The following is a 16,552-nucleotide window of genomic DNA, read 5'->3' on the forward strand; positions in this document are numbered from 1 at the left end:
TGGAAGGGCCAATCTCAGGACAGCTTGTGAGAACTCATTAGCAGTAGTACAGAGATCCTATATTCTAGATCTGTAATTATCATCAGCTCCATGATTTCAGTCTGGTCTTAACTGTCCACATCAATAATTCTGGGAGAATCTTTCTGGCTCCACTGGGTCAAGTTTTACAGGCATTCGATTCTCTATGACCTAGTGGGCAAGAGTGACAGCAATGGCTACTGGGGACCTGCCTCTGTGTGATGAGGTGGTGAGCAAAATATAAGAGCTGCACTAGACTATTCGAGGACTCTTCCATCCCTGACACTCTATGCTATTCTTTGAGAATTATAAAGACTATCTGGAACAGTAATAATCTAGTTAATTTAAAAAAATGTTGGTTTTTAGTTTACCTAGCCCAGAATAGGCTCAGATGTATTTGAAAGACTTTGCAAAAGGATAGATGAAGCTTTTAACTCTGGAACTTCATATGTTTTTAGGAGTTAGAGTTTGTTCTTTGGAGTCCGTTTCAAATTCCTTTTTTGTCATTTACTGATTGTGTGACTTTGGACTTGTTACTTTATCTCGGCTTTGACTTTCTTATTTTGAACCATTCTTTGATTATTCTGGCCAATAATCACTTTTATATATTTATATTTTTTGCATCATTAAAAACTTTAAGGATGCTCAGGAAAGTTACTACCACCAACAACAAAAATCTCATTTAAATAGCGTATGTGACCCCTAAGAGGACACAGTCCTCTGACTTCTAGAGGCAAGAAGGCAAAATCAGGATGTTCAGAATAAGCTGTGTTTGGTTGAGCCAGGTCCTGAATCCTGAGAACTTGCTTGGAGCTGCTTTGGGGCCTCGGACTCCTGAAGCAAAACTGGAAAAGCAGGATTTGCTGCCCTTGGGTTATTCTGGAGCCATGTTGGGTGTGTCCTTAAAATACAAGCCAGATAGAGGGAAACAATTACCAGCTATAGAGGGTTTAAGATTTAAGAAAAATACAGAGTTTCTAATCTTTAACATTTGCATGCCTCCACACTTTAAAATGGGAGATGATTTATAATGAAATCAACTATACATATTTGAGGAAATAAGCGACAACAACAAAAATGAAAATACAAGATATATGTGGTAAGGATGAGCAACAAGGATGAAGGGAGAATGCTCACAGGTTAAACTCAGAGATGAAATGAGTCATCAGTTTCACTTTGAGTTTCTGGATAGACATGAAAAGAAAATGAAAGAAATAGACCATGCGACAAAAATCTTAGAAAAGAAGCAGTTTTTAGGGAGGACAATTTTTTTTTTCCTCTAAATTCTGCAGGAAGCTTTTCCCATAAGACATCATGGAGTGGATATTAAGTAAAGTCATGCCCAACTGCAGTTTTGCTCATCAGCTGCATGAGCATTAAATGTATTTAGCCCCCCTCCTCCTGCCCCCACACACGCCCAGTGTATTTATTCCCAGGTCCCTCCCTTGGAAGTTCTGACTCAGCAAGTCTAAACATGTGATCTACCGGGTCCATAGTATATTTTTCTTAATTGAAAACATGTAATTAGAAATTAAGATTCAGAAAGTACTTTCCTAATTTTTACTTCTTTTGATAATAGCCTAGTGAGGTTCCTCAGATTTTTTTTTTAATAAGAAAGGTAATTTATACCTTAAGGTGTCTAGTGACTTAAGACACTAGGGAACTTGAATCCCTATGATTCATTTCAAGTGATGCTGGACAACAGCAAATATGATTTTAAGTCTATTAAGATAAAGAAGTTTTACCAATGTGATTGAGCAGAGGTTGGGAGGGTCTCAGATTAGTTAAGTGTCCAGTCTATTGGATGATTTGCTTTTGAGACCTTGCCCCACTTTGTTCATCATCTGAGAATGTGTGCAGAAGTTCACCTTCTTGGTAAAGATCTTTTAATGCCCACTCCTTTTTCCAGGTGTTTCTCCTTATCTCCTTCCTCCAAGGCATGTCCAAGGCACTTTTATACCTAACTGTATCGTTACCCTCCACAGTCCTGGGGTACGCTGTCCCACCTGATAGCCCAGACTATCGACTTCTCAATGACTGGACATCATTATTTATATTGATAATACTGGCAGAATAGTAGGTACCGATTAAATAAGCACTAAAAGAATAAATATGTAAGAAAGGGGCATATGTTGTAGAAGGAAGATAGGATATCTATGTATCTATGTATCTATCTTAATTTAGGGAATATGTAGAACTTTGGCCACATTTTGTATACTGGGGCATTGCTGTGAGTCACTTAATTCTAAAGTGGTGACTTGATTTTGATTAGATGTGGCAATTATCATACATGTGCAACTTTTAAAGCTACTTATTAAATGCACAGTCACTATTGTTTAAAGAGACACTCCTGACCAAACCATTCAAAATGTAATCTTTGCCTTAGAGGCTTCCTTCTTTCTAGCCCAATTTTTTAATATCCCTAAATTGAGCCATTCCTCCCAGCCCATTAGAGCATCTATAATTGCTTCATGAATCTACTCAAAGTTTTTTTTTTTATACACAGTTAAAAAAAATCTGGCATTAAGATCTGGAACAATTAAGTTCCCAAGATTTTTAACATTTTCATAAGGAGTAAAGTGAAACTCAAGGAGGCCAATAGACAACCAGTAAGTAGCCAAGTTAGAATTTGAACTTACTTTTTCTCTGTGTCTTCTGCTCTTTCTAACCCTTCATATTGCCTTGTCTGTTGGACTGGCTTATACACTGAACTGCTAGGGTAGCACTCTAAAGATTAAGGGTGTGGGTACCAATGGGTAGAGGTGCATCCCAGCAGCCTGAATGAATCAGCTAAGGGTCAGGACACCTGCAACAAGAGGTAGGCTATTCCCTGAGATGATGGAAACAGAAACTTGCAAACATAAGTGAATGTTTTTAGAAACATAGCTGGCTTTGGCATGAGAATCAGATGTGTCTGGGTTGGGCTTGTTTTGATTCTAATGCCCAGGACTGACTTCTGTCCTTAGAAGCTCATGGAAAAGAGTGGACTAAGTCCCTGAGTAATCTGATAGTAGGTTGCTGAGCTTACATTACTAAGACCTAGGTTAGGAAATGAAGACAGTAGGGAAAAGGAGGATTCCTAGACAAGATACGAAATAGAAGTTGAGAAAGGCCATGCTTCCTGGAGATGCATATAAGGTAACTCAGTTAACCAAAGGTGTAGTGTTTTATTTCTATGGGAAACTTGAAGGCCTGTGTAAGATCACATAGTGTTTTCAAGTGCCTCCTCCTACAATGGTCTCTGCTCTCCACTAGCACCACTGCTTAGTAACAGAAGGCACACCCCAGAATAAGGCTGCCTACATTCACATCTTTCCCTCTTCCCTTACTAACATGGCCATGTTAGTGACTTGGTCACATTCTTTACTTACAAAATTAAAGAAGAGGAAGAATACCATGTCATAGTGATGTTTGAATTAAATTAGGTACTACATACATAACACTCTGCTTAATGCTTAATACAGAGTAAGTATTCAGTTCATGCTAGCTGCTGATATAATAGTTACCTTCCCAGCTATATCATTTCTGTTTTGATATTTCTTTCTTTTCAGGAAAGAATAGAATAAGGAGAAAGCAGGTGTTTCTGAGCGCTCAGACTATACTATTTGTAGTTCCCCCTTTTTTGTGGTTTTGCTTTCTGTAGTTCCAGTTACCCACAGTCAACAGAGGTCTGGAAGCAGATCCTCTTTCTGATATAATGTCAGATCATCAACAGAAACCTAACACTGTATCACAGTGCCTGTGTCATTCACCTCACTTCATCTCATCATGTAGCCATTTCATCATCTCACATCATCAAAAGATGAGGAAGGGGGAGTACAGTACAATAAGATTTTCTGAGAGAGAGAGAGAAACCACATTTACATAACTTTTCTTGCGGCATATTATAATTCTTCTATTTTATTATTAGTTACTGTTGTTAATCTCTTACTGCGCCTAATATGTAAATTAAACTTTATTATAGGTAAGTATGTAGAGGAGAAAATGTATATATGGGATTCGTACTGTCTACGGTGTCAGGTGTCCCCTGGCATCTTGGAATGTATCCCTCACAGATAAGGGGGGACTACTCTAAATACAACTATATGGGACTAGAGAGCTTGTTAGTCTTTTCTCCTGGAATGAGGTTCAGCAGAGCTCACTCTTCTCATGAGTAACTAATTGCACGATTACATGGGCCCTTCTATTTTAGTGCACACACTCCCCTCACGTCATAGGTGCTATGTGCGCCAGGCAAGTTACTGATAGCATTGTAGCAGGACCAGGTCTCCTAACTCCCAGTGCTTTCTTGTTTCTTCCCATAGTTGGGCCTCCTCTCTTAAGATAATCTTATTAGGTCAGTGACTTTATGGTGAAAAAAATACTTCTATTTAAAATTAATTTTAAGAAACTACTGCAGGGGCGCCTGTCCACCTATTGGACAGTACAGGTCTAGAAGTCCAACACATGTAGCTCTAGTCCTTTGGGAGCTCTTGGGATTCAGTGAGAAACCTCAGTATCCTGATAATAATGTACGTGTTTGTGATTAAGATTGTCTGAATGGAGGGGACAGTCCAACCAATAATGATGTTGGTTAAGCATCCAACTCTTGATTTCGGCTCAGGTCATGATCTCACGATTCATGGGATGGAGCCCCACATCGGGCTCTGTGCTGTCAGCTTAGGATTCCCTCTCTCCCTCTCTCTCTGCCCCTTCCCTGCATATGCTCTTGCTCTCTGTGATCTCTCTCTCAAAAAAATAAATAAACATTTAAAAAAAATTGAAAAAAGAAACGAAAGCGAAAACAAACCAAAACAACCCCGCTTTTTCTGCTTATAAGTAGGCATGGGGGTGCCCAAATCAATTGAATAAAATGAGACAGATCCTTTTTCTTTGTTAAATATTCTATTTTAGTTGTAAATTGTAAGTTAAGAATCACCTGGGAAGTCACTTTGCAGAATGTTCTCCTTGTTTATCATCAAATTCCATAAATCCTCTTGAAAAATAAAAGAAAGAGAAAAAAGTGGATTATGATTGAGATTAAGCAAGAATATTAGAATGATCACTAGAATGTCTTATAATGTTTGAGCCACTATTTTTTTCTGCAGATTTTCCTGTCATAAATAAAATAAGATTTAAGACTTCCATAACATTTGTAGTTTGCAAGCTATTTATGCATGATTATCTCTTTCAGTTTGCCAACAAATCTATTCATGGGTGTCTATTCACATATAAATTGTATAAGACAGATATTTTGGTGTATTTGTTTAGTAATATATCCCTAGTAACTAGAACAGTGCCTGGCATATAGTATAAATGAATAGATGTTGGAATTAAATATTAAATAAATGGATAAGTTAATTTTCATCTCATATGGTATATGAAAAAACTTCTAAAGCTCAAAGAGATTAAACAACCTGTCCCAGACACATGGCTGATAAATGGCAAAGCAAAGTCTAAAACTGGGATCTTCAGGATCTGAGGTTAGTATTAGAACCATTGTACTGAAAAGATAAAGATGATTAAAATGTGGCCTGTGAGGAGTTTACAGTCTAGTGGAAAAAATAGACACAATCAGATACAAGTAATTTAAAACAACTAGAGGGAAAGAAAATCGATGTGAAAGTTCCTACAAAGCATAATGAAATCCAAAGTATGAATACCTGCATGTTGTAATTGTAGGGGTCTGTGATGTCTTCATAGAGCTTGTCTTTGAATTGGACTTTAGAAAATGATTAGACTTTCTGGGTAAACAGAATGGAGTTGGAGTTGGGGACCAGACCTTGTTGGCAGACGGAAGAGCCATGTGCAAACATGTTAGGGGTTTATACATACATGACCGGTTCTGAAACAAATCATTTGTCATTAGGGGCATCGGGTGTTTGACTTCAGGAGTGAGATATGCAATTGATTGGCTTCAGGGAAGAACATTTAACACCAGTTGAATGCATTTGTTCTGATTTTGTAGGCTGTGGAAATTCAAGAAAAAAGGTTTGAAGAATGACGGTGATGGAACTTAACTTGTGTTTTTACTGTATAACTCTGGTAATAAGTAGAGGATGGTTTGCAGTGAGGACAGACAGAAACGGTGGAACTCACCATAAATCTAATAAAAAGAACTCAGTAAAGAGGTGATGAAGGACTCCACCAGGCCAACTAGTCAGTGGAGTTGAAGAAAAGGAATGATACAGGAGAAAAATTTAGAAGTAGAATATTCAGCATTGTGATGAAGGTGGTGACAAGCAAGAAAGATCCACAAGGACCCTGAGGTTTCTGGATTCCAGGTGGGTGGGGATGTGACATGTGAGGAGATAAGGAACATGTGAGGAGGAGCAAGTTTGTGGGGTGATGGGTTTGGGGAGCAGTTGTAGCAAGCAATTAATCATTTCAGTCTGTAGCTCAGAAAAAAGAAGGCAATAGACATCTGATTTTGGAAGTCATTGGATTCCAATACTACCCATGTGAAAACCCATGCAGGTTACATTTGGAGCTTTGAAGAGAAATATTTAAGGGGAAGATACATAAAGAAAAGCCCTATAAAAAGAATGAGAAAGAGTGGCTACAGGTAGGGAGAGAAACAGGAAAATGCCATGTCATGGAAACCCAGCAGGTGAAGGGAAATTCACAACAATTGGAGCCTTTGGCGGGGGGGGGGGGGGGGGGGGTCAGAAGAATTAAGAATATGTATATTTTTCAGAACAATGGTGACCAGAATCCAGTTCACATGGCTCTAAAGTAATCCAGAGTGGAGAAGGTGAGCTATTGTATTCACTGTCCTGAAAGCACATATCTAGTATTTTTACATGCCTGACACACTACTTAGGCATCAAGATATGGAGTAAATAAAGACAATTCTCATCTTTATCAAGTACCCCATTCCTGTCATTCTGTCTACTCAAATCTCACTGAGTCTTTTAAGACCCAAATTGCTCTCATCTTTGCTATAAACATACCCCTAAGCGTCCTGGTATCAACTACAGCTCCTTTCTGTAGAAATGTGTGATGTTTTGCTGACATTTATCTTATTTAGCATATTAGTCATTACTGCTTTTGCTGGGTCATCATACCATAAGGACTGCAAATCTTTGAGAAGGGATTTACATTTGAGTTTTTTCCTTCAAATTTCTGCCCCTACTTTGTGTATACTAAGTGCTTAGAAATACTTCTTGATGATCTCCTCCCACTCCCCATCCCCATTCTATCTATGGTCTTCCCTTAGACAAAGGACAGCTAGATTTTTCCCCTGAGCAAGGACTGCTATGTCTTTCAACAAAGATCCCCCAGGATTTCTCAGTCAAATTGCAGTAATAGGTTTTATATCTGATCTTGAAGATACCTTTCCTTAATTAATCAATTCAACAATTATTCACTAAGTGCCTCACTTAACCTATAAGGTACTGTGTTAGAGCCAGAAGCTAGTTAGATCTGGTCCCTATTTTCATATAGCCACATGATTGAAAATAAAGGTGGTGATATATGTTATATATCTATATATATATAGATATATAGTGCACTATAATTGCACAAGATAAAGTAATAGAAAACTAGGGAATGAAAGAAGATAGTGTTAATAAGAGTGATTATAGAATTGTTTTCTGAGGAGGTGACTTCTTAAGTTTATAAATTTTGAGAGAGAGAGAAAGAGAGAGAACGCCATCAGGGCAGGGGCAGAGAGAGAGGGAAAGAATCCCAAGCAGTCTCCATGCTGCCAGCACGGAGCCCGAGATCACGACCTGAGCCAAAATGAAGAGTCGGACACTCAACCAACAGAGCCACCCAGGCGCCCCGCTGAGGAGGTGACTTTTAGATGAGCTGCAGGACAAGCACTAGCTACAAGAGAAGGGAAGAGCCTTTTAGGCAGAAACGAAAGCAAGGTCAGACAGCCTGAGATGGTTTTAAGTTCCAGAAACAGGAAAAACATCATTTACGTAGAAAACAACGAGGAACAGAGAAGATGGTTGAAGTGGAGTTGCTGTTCCTGAACCCTGAGCTGACAGCAAGCAGTTCTCCAGTATTTCCAACAGCGAGCTTCCGGGGTTAACAGAGAATAATAAAAGCAGTATTATTTCATGTCTGGGGAATTCCGCAGGGAAGGAATAAAAAGAAATATTGTTTCAACTCCTTGCTTGCTGTTGTTTTGATTTACAACAATAGGAATTCAGCTTGAGTGTAATATGTACTTTGTACATAGTGGGCGTTGCTCCTGCTTGCTTGTCAGTTTCTTCTTGTTTACATTAACAGTCATTGTAAACTCAGCAGTTGCAAAAGCAACCACAATAGAAAAATAACAATGCAAAAATAAATATCTGTGAGTTTCAATAATTTGTGCATAAGGATGGTATGCAGAATCCTGCCCATCCACATGATAATATATTGGTCTAAGCAGATCACAGATTACAACATGGCCCCTGATGATTTCTAAAGAGAAGTGATGCTTAATCTGTTATTGGTCATAGACCCCTTTGAGAATCTAATAAAAGTCAGAAGCATTTTCCTAAGAAAAATGCAAAGATGCACACTTACACAAAATGTGAATAAGAATTTAAAGGGTATGCGGACCATCAAGGCCCAGCATTGTAGTCCAGAGCATTTCAAAATTGATGGGATATCAGAATTACCAGAAAGCTTGTTCTCAAGTGTACCCTTAGCTTTGTCCTAGGAAGACACAAATGGGATGAAGGAAAACTCATTTTGTATAAATTCTCCAGGAGAGTATAGACCACACATTGTCAAACTCTGCTTAGGGATCTAGGAAGGAGAGAATTAGAGGCAGAGACTCCATGAGGTGGAGATTGAAAGCACCTGGCAATTCAGAACAAACTGGATCCCAGAGAGCTGAAAGTGGGGAGATTGCTGTGGGGCAAATAAGAACAGGGTGAAGTAGATGTGAAAATCAGAGCCTGTGTAGACTGGAGTAAGATGTGTTAGGAGTTGTGTGCAGGGGCTCGGAAGCAGGTGGAGAACATTGGGAAGATTATGGGCTGTATGCGCTGCCACCATGGCAATCCCTCATGATCAACACTCGTATGAGAGGTTCTCCAGATTGTCTCTGAGGAGAGATCAGCTAGTCTCTCTAACCCTCTTGAGTTTCTCAAACTAGAAAATAAAGGCGGGACTCACCACATGTATCACTGATGAACACATCACTACCCACCACCTTCACCAAAGAATTACAGTGCCTGCCCTGGGTGGGTCCTTTATTCCTTTAACTTTACAGATGAGGAAACTGAGGCACTCAGCGAGGGAGGGCCTTGCTCAAGGTCACCCAGCCAAGTAGCACATGTGTCAAGACCAGAACCTGGCATTCTGTTCCCTGGTCCAGTGCACTTCCTCCTTCCTACTTGGTCTCGAGATTAAAAATATTTTACAGAAGCACTTGTTGGAAATGCGTACACTCCAAAAGAGTTCAGGGAAATTCATTCAGATGCAAATATATCTCAATATAGGGCAATACTTTTCAACTCAAATAATACATTGTCATGCACCACAGTTTTGTTTCTCATTCATTTTAATGCAATGCGGTCATTACCAACAGCAAACTGGACAAAAGCAAGGTTTGTCACAGTGCTTACGTGCTCCTCGTCATGGAGCGGAGGATGAACTCCACTGCATTCTCAATGATCTCTGTGCCCAAGAGGTTTAGGAATTTTGGAAAATCTGGCTCTGTTTTCTTGTCTGAGTCATCTGGCTTGTCATCTGGTTTGTCATCTGAAAAACAAAACAGAATCTCAGAAGTGATTTTCTGCAACAAGAAAGGGAAGCCTCTTTTCTTTGAAGGGAACCCTTAGACCACTTTTTACCCCCTTTCATCAATTATACAGCCTCGTACAGTTATATTTGTTGAACATTTAATGCCTGCCTGGCCAAAGTCATCACATGCATCATCTCAGTTGTTCCTAAAAACAACAGGTGTCGATACTTAGGTAGACATTGATTTCCTTTCTGGTTGAGAAAATTGAAGCTCATGGAAGTTAAGTAACTTGTCCACAGTTAAGCAGCCAGTTCCAGCATTGAAATACAGAATGCCCATTTTAATGTACTTTTCTCCATGCAATCCCGGCAAGCGGTAATGAGAATAATGATGGCATAATAATGGGTAGCATTTGTTGAGCATATTCCTATGTCAGACAAGCTAATATGTTGTTACATCATTTTATTCTCACAGCAGCCCTGTGAGGTAGGCAAAACTCTTAAGTTAAAGTTCAAGAAGTGGAAGTTGAGAGAGGTTTACGAGCTGGTTCAAAGTCACAGTTAGTCAGCAGCCAAAACAGAATTCAATCCCATGTCTGACTAGTACTAAAATCTGGATTTGTAAGCACCCTGCGCAGAACTGCATAATGCCCCCCACCTTATTAACGATAGAAATATCTTTGTTTCTTTATATTGTCTAATTTTTCTACCACAGAGATTACTTATAAAATACAAGTTATCAACAACAAAAATGAGCTGAATAGCCTTTGACGGCAAAGCTACGATCTAACCACAAGTGTAAGATTGAAAGTAGAATAATAAGGATGATGACAAGGAGAAATTCTATCATTTGTACATCATTTTATAGTTCTGTTAATAATGACTTTGTAAATGCTGTGTGATTTTACCCTTGACCAGTCTTACGAGGGATGCAGTTCTTAGTTCACTGGACTAAGAAAATGAAAGGATTAAGTGACTTGCAAGAGACCTCGCAAATAGCAAGAGAAGATGGAACTATAAATTCAGGTTTCGTACCCTTAACTTTTAATCAGGTGCCTTTTGCAATGAGGACCAAGGGTCCAGGGAGTGATGTTGGTGACATGCAAGTTCCTTTGGGGCGTTTTGGCTTTGCTTAGTGGTCTCACTGGTTCAGGAGATTAAAAGTAATGGAAGAGTGGCAGTTAGTAGCTTCAAGTGGACTCCCCTCTGGACGCTGGTGCCAGGATAAAGTGGGATTTTTGTCTTTAGTTTTAGTGTAGCCTCACACATAGTGTTGCCAGATTCAGTAAATAAAAATACAGGATACCCAATTAAATGTCAGATACACAACAATTTTTTTTAATTTTGGTGTAAGAATGACCATGCAATATTTAGGGTCATATTTTAAACTAAAATTGTGGGGCATCTGGGTGGCTCAGTGGGTTAAGCGTTCGACTTCAGGTCATGATCTCCGCAGTTTGTGAGTTTGAGTCCCTCATTGGGTTCTGTGCTGACAGCTTGGAGCCTGAAGCCTGCTTCACATTCCGTGTCTCTTTATCTCTCTCTGCCCCTCCCCTGCTCACTCTCTCTCTCTCTCTCAAAAATAAGTAAATATTAGAAGATTATTCATTGTTTATCTGAAATTCAGATTAGACTGGTGTCCTGTATTTCACATGGTAACCCCACCACAAGTTTGATTCAAAGAGTTCCAACATCTAGGCACTGTTTCCCGACTCCTGAGTGAAGGAGACATAACTAGCTTTTAGTGTGGAGGGCTGTCAAAAATTATGTTAGAAGGCTTGCATCTGTATTGTACCTAAAATAGAAACTCTTAGTCAAAACATGTGGCTTTCGATTTTGCAAACATTGTTGTTTACTATGCCACAAGAAAAGATTTGATAGGAGCACCAGACTGGGACCTATAACCAAAAATCAGTATACCAATTACCAAGTACTTATTCATTCAGCTGTTAATGTTTTCATTCAGTAAGTATTTTTTTCAGCTTACTATTAGGTACATAGCATATGCTAAGAGTTGAGATATGAATGAAATACTAGACATGATCCTTACATAAAGTGCAGGGCCACCATCAGTGACCAGAATTGCTCTGTTCTCATCACTGGAAGAAGGAAAGATAATGCCAACTGAGCAGGTACTGGGATTGTGTTTTCATGATGTGCCTTAATCTTTATTTAGTTCAGTGAAGGTATTAACAGTTTTATAGAAGAGAAAACAGGTGCTCAGAGAAGTTAAATGACTCACCTAAAATCACACATCAGAATGTGGTTGAGCCAGGGTTTGAACCTAAATTGTTTTAACTCCACAGAGCACATTATCTACATGATATAATACTATCTTCAAGCAGTTTCCCCTGAAGACATTTACCAGGTACAAAACAGCAATTCCTTGCATGAAAAGTGAGTTCCTTTTTTCCCATGTTGCTATATGGTTACTTGCATAATAAGTTAATTTTATTGACTTTTTATTTTAATACGACACAAAATGCTAGCCTGTCAATATGCAAAGAGCAGTTTGGAATATGTGTGAAGATTGGATCATAGGCCCCAGTCCTTGAACCACATCTATATAGGAGGTTTTAGAGTATGATGGACCATATGTTTTGGAGTCCTGTATACCCTGAGTTTGATTCTTGTCTTCAAACAAAAAAAATCCACCATGGAACCTTGCACACAATTCTTAAATAACTTTGTCTCTCAATTTATTCATTGTGTTATTGTCAATATTGAAAGATATTTTTATATATCTTCACTGTAAAATATCTATGAAATGTGTATATATATATGTATATATACATATATATATACACACATACATACACTACTTATCACAGTACCAGGCCCAAGGTAAGTCCACAATAAATGCTTGCTGTATTATCATGAATATATATTATATATAATATAATGGGTGCATATATATAATAAATTATATCAATATATAATAATGGGTACATATATTATGAACTATAATAATATGTTAATATTAATAATAGTAGCAACAAAATTGATTAATATTAGCTTTTTTCTGTAGTGCTTTAGGAGATTATGAAAATTTAAAAAAGTGGTTAAAATATTAAGAAAATTGAAAATGTTGAAAAACAGAAAAACAAACAATAAAAATCAAAGAAATTTGAAATACTGTAAACAAACTATTAAAGCTAATAGCAGAATATTTTTTCTTTTCAAATATAATATGGACTGGCCTTTATTTACATTAACTACTTGGTTGAGTTTTTCAGTCAATGTAATTATAAGTTCTGAAAAAAATACAGTGCTGCTGATATTTGTATAGTATTTATTGTTTACAAGTGATATAAAGGCATATTCATTTGACCAGGTGAAGTTGATTGTTGTCCCATTTTACAGATGAAGAAACTGAGGTTCAAAGCAGTGAACTGATTTAACCAGTTTTAGGGTTTATGAGAGACAGAGCTGGGGACTGGTCCTTAGGATATAAATCTCACCTTTCACTTTGCTGTGTTGATTACTTAAGGAGTTGATGGACGCGGTAGTGTCTGAGGCCACCTCTTTGGTAATTCTGTTATAAATCTTTTTTTCTTAATTTTTGTTAATGTTTTATTTATTTTTGACAGAGAGAGGAGAGAGAGAGAGAGAGAGAGAGAGACAAAGTACAAGTGGGGAAGGGGCAGAGAGAGAAGGAGACACAGAATCTGAAGCTGGCTCCAGGCTCTGAGCTGTCAGCACAGAAGCCCAACGTGGGGCTTGAACTCATGAACCATGAGATCGATCGTGACCTGAGCCAAAGTTGGACGCTTAACCAGCTGACCCACCCAGGTGCCCCTGTGATAATTTCATTAGAGTGTGTGTCTGTATATTGTGCTGGGGACTGTGGGTGGCTGAGGGTGTTGAGTTCTGCCAGTTACATTTAGAAAAGCAAAAGGCTCTGTTACTAAATATTTACACTGCTTTGTTTTCTGACCTATCCTTCTGAATTGAGACCAGTCAAGAGCTCACCATATTCTGCAGGCCAAAGTAATGAGAATTTTGCAAGCTGCCTTGTGGTCCCCTATATCCTTGGAACGGGCATAACAGAAGTAAGCATGGGGCATGTGGGGGGCTCAGTCCTGTTAAGCATCTGAGTCTTGACCTTGGCTCAGGTCATGATCTCACTGTTTGAGATCAAGCCCCGTCAGGCTCTGTGTTGACAGTGCTGAACCTGTTTGGGATTCTCTCTCTCTGCCCCTTCCCTGATGTTGCTCTCTCTCTCAAAATAATAAATAATATTAAAAAATAAATCTTTAAATAAGAAGTAGGCACTTAATCATAACGGACAGAATGGAGGGACTGGGGATTTCAGACTCAGGCATGCCACGTCTACCTGTGTCTATGCCCAAGTGACTTTCCTTCTGCAAGTTTTGTCTGTCAGCCTGCCAAAGGAGCATGATAAAACTTGGCATTTTTACTTAAGAGGATTATTATGAGAATCAAATGAGATAATATGTGATAACAATGGCAGTTAATATTTATGGGTGCTTATTAGGACCAGATGTTTTTACAGTTTTTGTCTCTAATTTTCATGATAACTTATGAGAAGTTAACTATTGATATTCCCTTCAACATGTGAGGTCCAGACAGGTTAACTAACATGCCTGAAGTTAGATTTCTGATTAATGGTAGAACCAGGCCTAGGAGTCTTACTCCAGAGTATACATTTTTTTCGCTCCAAACATTATTAGTTAGAATCATCAAAAATAAATTCCCCTCCCAGCTGTCACGAAATTTATAATATGATAGTGTCGCGGTATCACATGACTACATAAGAAAAAAGGTCATTCCAAACTTCATTCATTCACTGAGGGTAGAGGCTGTAATTGAAGCACATTTGAATAAAAATCCTTTCTTTTTGTTAGAAGATCTGCCTCTTGGGGGACTTTAACACTCCACTTACAGAAATGGATAGATCATCTAGACACACGGTCAATAAAGAAAACAAGGGCCCTGAATGATACATTGGATCAGATGGACTTGACAGATATATTTAGAACTCTGCATCCCAAAGAAACAGAATATACTTTCTTCTCCAGTGCACATGGAACATTCTCCAAGATAGATCACATACTGGGTCACAAAACAGCCCTTCTTAAGTATACAAGAATTGAAATTATACCATGCATACTTTCAGACCACAATGCTATGAAGCTTGAAATCAACCACAGGAAAAAGTCTGGAAAACCTCCAAAAGCATGGAGGTTAAAGAACACCCTACTAAAGACTGAATGGGTCAACCAGGCAATTAGAGAAGAAATTAAAAAATATATGGAAACAAATGAAAATGAAAACACAACAATCCAAAGCTTTGGGATGCAGCGAAGGCAGTCCTGAGAGGAAAATACATGGCAATCCAGGCCTATCTCAAGAAACAAGAAAAATCCCAAATACAAAATCTAACAGCACACCTAAAGGAAATAGAAGCAGAACAACAAAGACAGCCTAAATCCAGCAGAAGAAGAGAAATAATAAGATCAGAGCAGAATAAACAATATAGAATCTAGAAGATCTGCCTCTTGTCTCCTAGTCCAGTGCTCTTTCTGCATTGCCCACAATCCCCTTCCCCCCTCTCCCCTTTATGTTCTGGAGCAGTGCTGCCACCTCCCTGCAATCCTGGCTGACAGTGCACAAGGTATGAGCTGCGGTCAGAAGCACTTACCTGCCTGGCAAGTCAGGATTAAGACCAGTAGTCCTAGGACAATCGTCAGCCGTAGTGCTGAGACAGCCATGCTTGTAGCACTGGGTATCTGTGCAGATAAATCATTCAGATGCACCCGAAGACTTCCTCCATTTATAGGGCATTTATAGGTGACATCACCTGCTATGGAATTTAGGTTGTTGCTCAAGATATCTGCGCAGCTTGCTGTTGGATCTCTACTGATGAACCCTGCCCTGTCTTTTAAACCAAAGTTTTTCATATAGGGGAAGAAAACCCCTGTTGATTTTTCTACTGTGTATTTTATAAACAGCACTGGAGTAACTCTTTTAGAGAGACTTCCAGTGCCAGCATTGATGATTCGATAGTTATCAGGCAGAGTTACAATGCAGGGCCAGGGAGGAAGCAACAAATCAGATTGGTGAGGTGTGCCTCCTCCCCTATCCCCCTCCCTGTGCACTCTGCTTATTTTCCCATGCTCTGAACTAATTGCTTGTCCGCACATCGGCACGCCCATTCACACCCTCATGTCTTTACCTCATGTTCTTTAGTTTTCCCTGGACATCCTCCCCATCATCTCCCTTAGAGCATTTCTACTTATTCCTCTGGCTCAGGTTTACATGCCCCCTTCCCTGGGAAACCTTCCTGATGATGATGATTCCACCCCACTCCAGACTCTATCGTTTGCCTTCTAGAACCCTGGCATGTTGTTTGAGAACTAAGTATTTGAGTTCTCTTCTTCTTTGGTCCATGTATCAAAGGGCAGAGTGTTTTATTCACTCCTGAGTCTTCAAGGGGCTTAGTATGGATTTTCTAATTGGTCTCAGCTTTGACTTCATGTCCTTGGGAAGCTTGCTGTGGTTCTTCCCGGCAGAGGTGGACACTCTGCTCTGTGCCTGATAGGTGTGTGTTTACCGTCTCCACCAATACGCTGTAGGTTCCTTAGGGTCAAGACTATCTTCTTCAGAATTGAATACATGTCACTCAATGCATGTAGCAAACATTAAAAAAAGAAAAGAAAAATTTTTGCACTCAGTGAAAAGGAATATTGGGATTGAGATGCTACTATGGATTTCAGGTGCAAAATACTATCCCTATGGAATACAAGCGCTCAATGGGGTAAAATTTGGTTCAAGTCTATATGACATTGGTTATCCTGATAACTGCTAATCCTGATAATTTATCCTGATAAATTTAGTTAAT

At 39.0% G+C, this 16,552-nt stretch overlaps 1 protein-coding gene across 1 annotated transcript; it reads right to left on the bottom strand.

Moving 5' to 3' along the window:
• Nucleotides 1-4,944: 4,944 nt before the first annotated feature.
• Nucleotides 4,945-15,422, bottom strand: CA1H5orf46 (chromosome A1 C5orf46 homolog). Its single transcript, XM_030301240.1, has 4 exons — nucleotides 15,353-15,422; nucleotides 9,874-9,882; nucleotides 9,570-9,705; nucleotides 4,945-4,993 (listed from the first exon to the last, which is right to left on the bottom strand). The coding sequence occupies exons 1-4, from the start codon at nucleotides 15,420-15,422 to the stop codon at nucleotides 4,945-4,947; spliced, it is 264 nt and encodes an 87-aa protein (XP_030157100.1).
• Between the last annotated feature and the right edge of the window lie 1,130 nt (nucleotides 15,423-16,552).

This window comes from Lynx canadensis, chromosome A1, assembly GCF_007474595.2.
Source record: "Lynx canadensis isolate LIC74 chromosome A1, mLynCan4.pri.v2, whole genome shotgun sequence".
Classification (NCBI taxonomy): Eukaryota; Metazoa; Chordata; class Mammalia; order Carnivora; family Felidae; genus Lynx; species Lynx canadensis.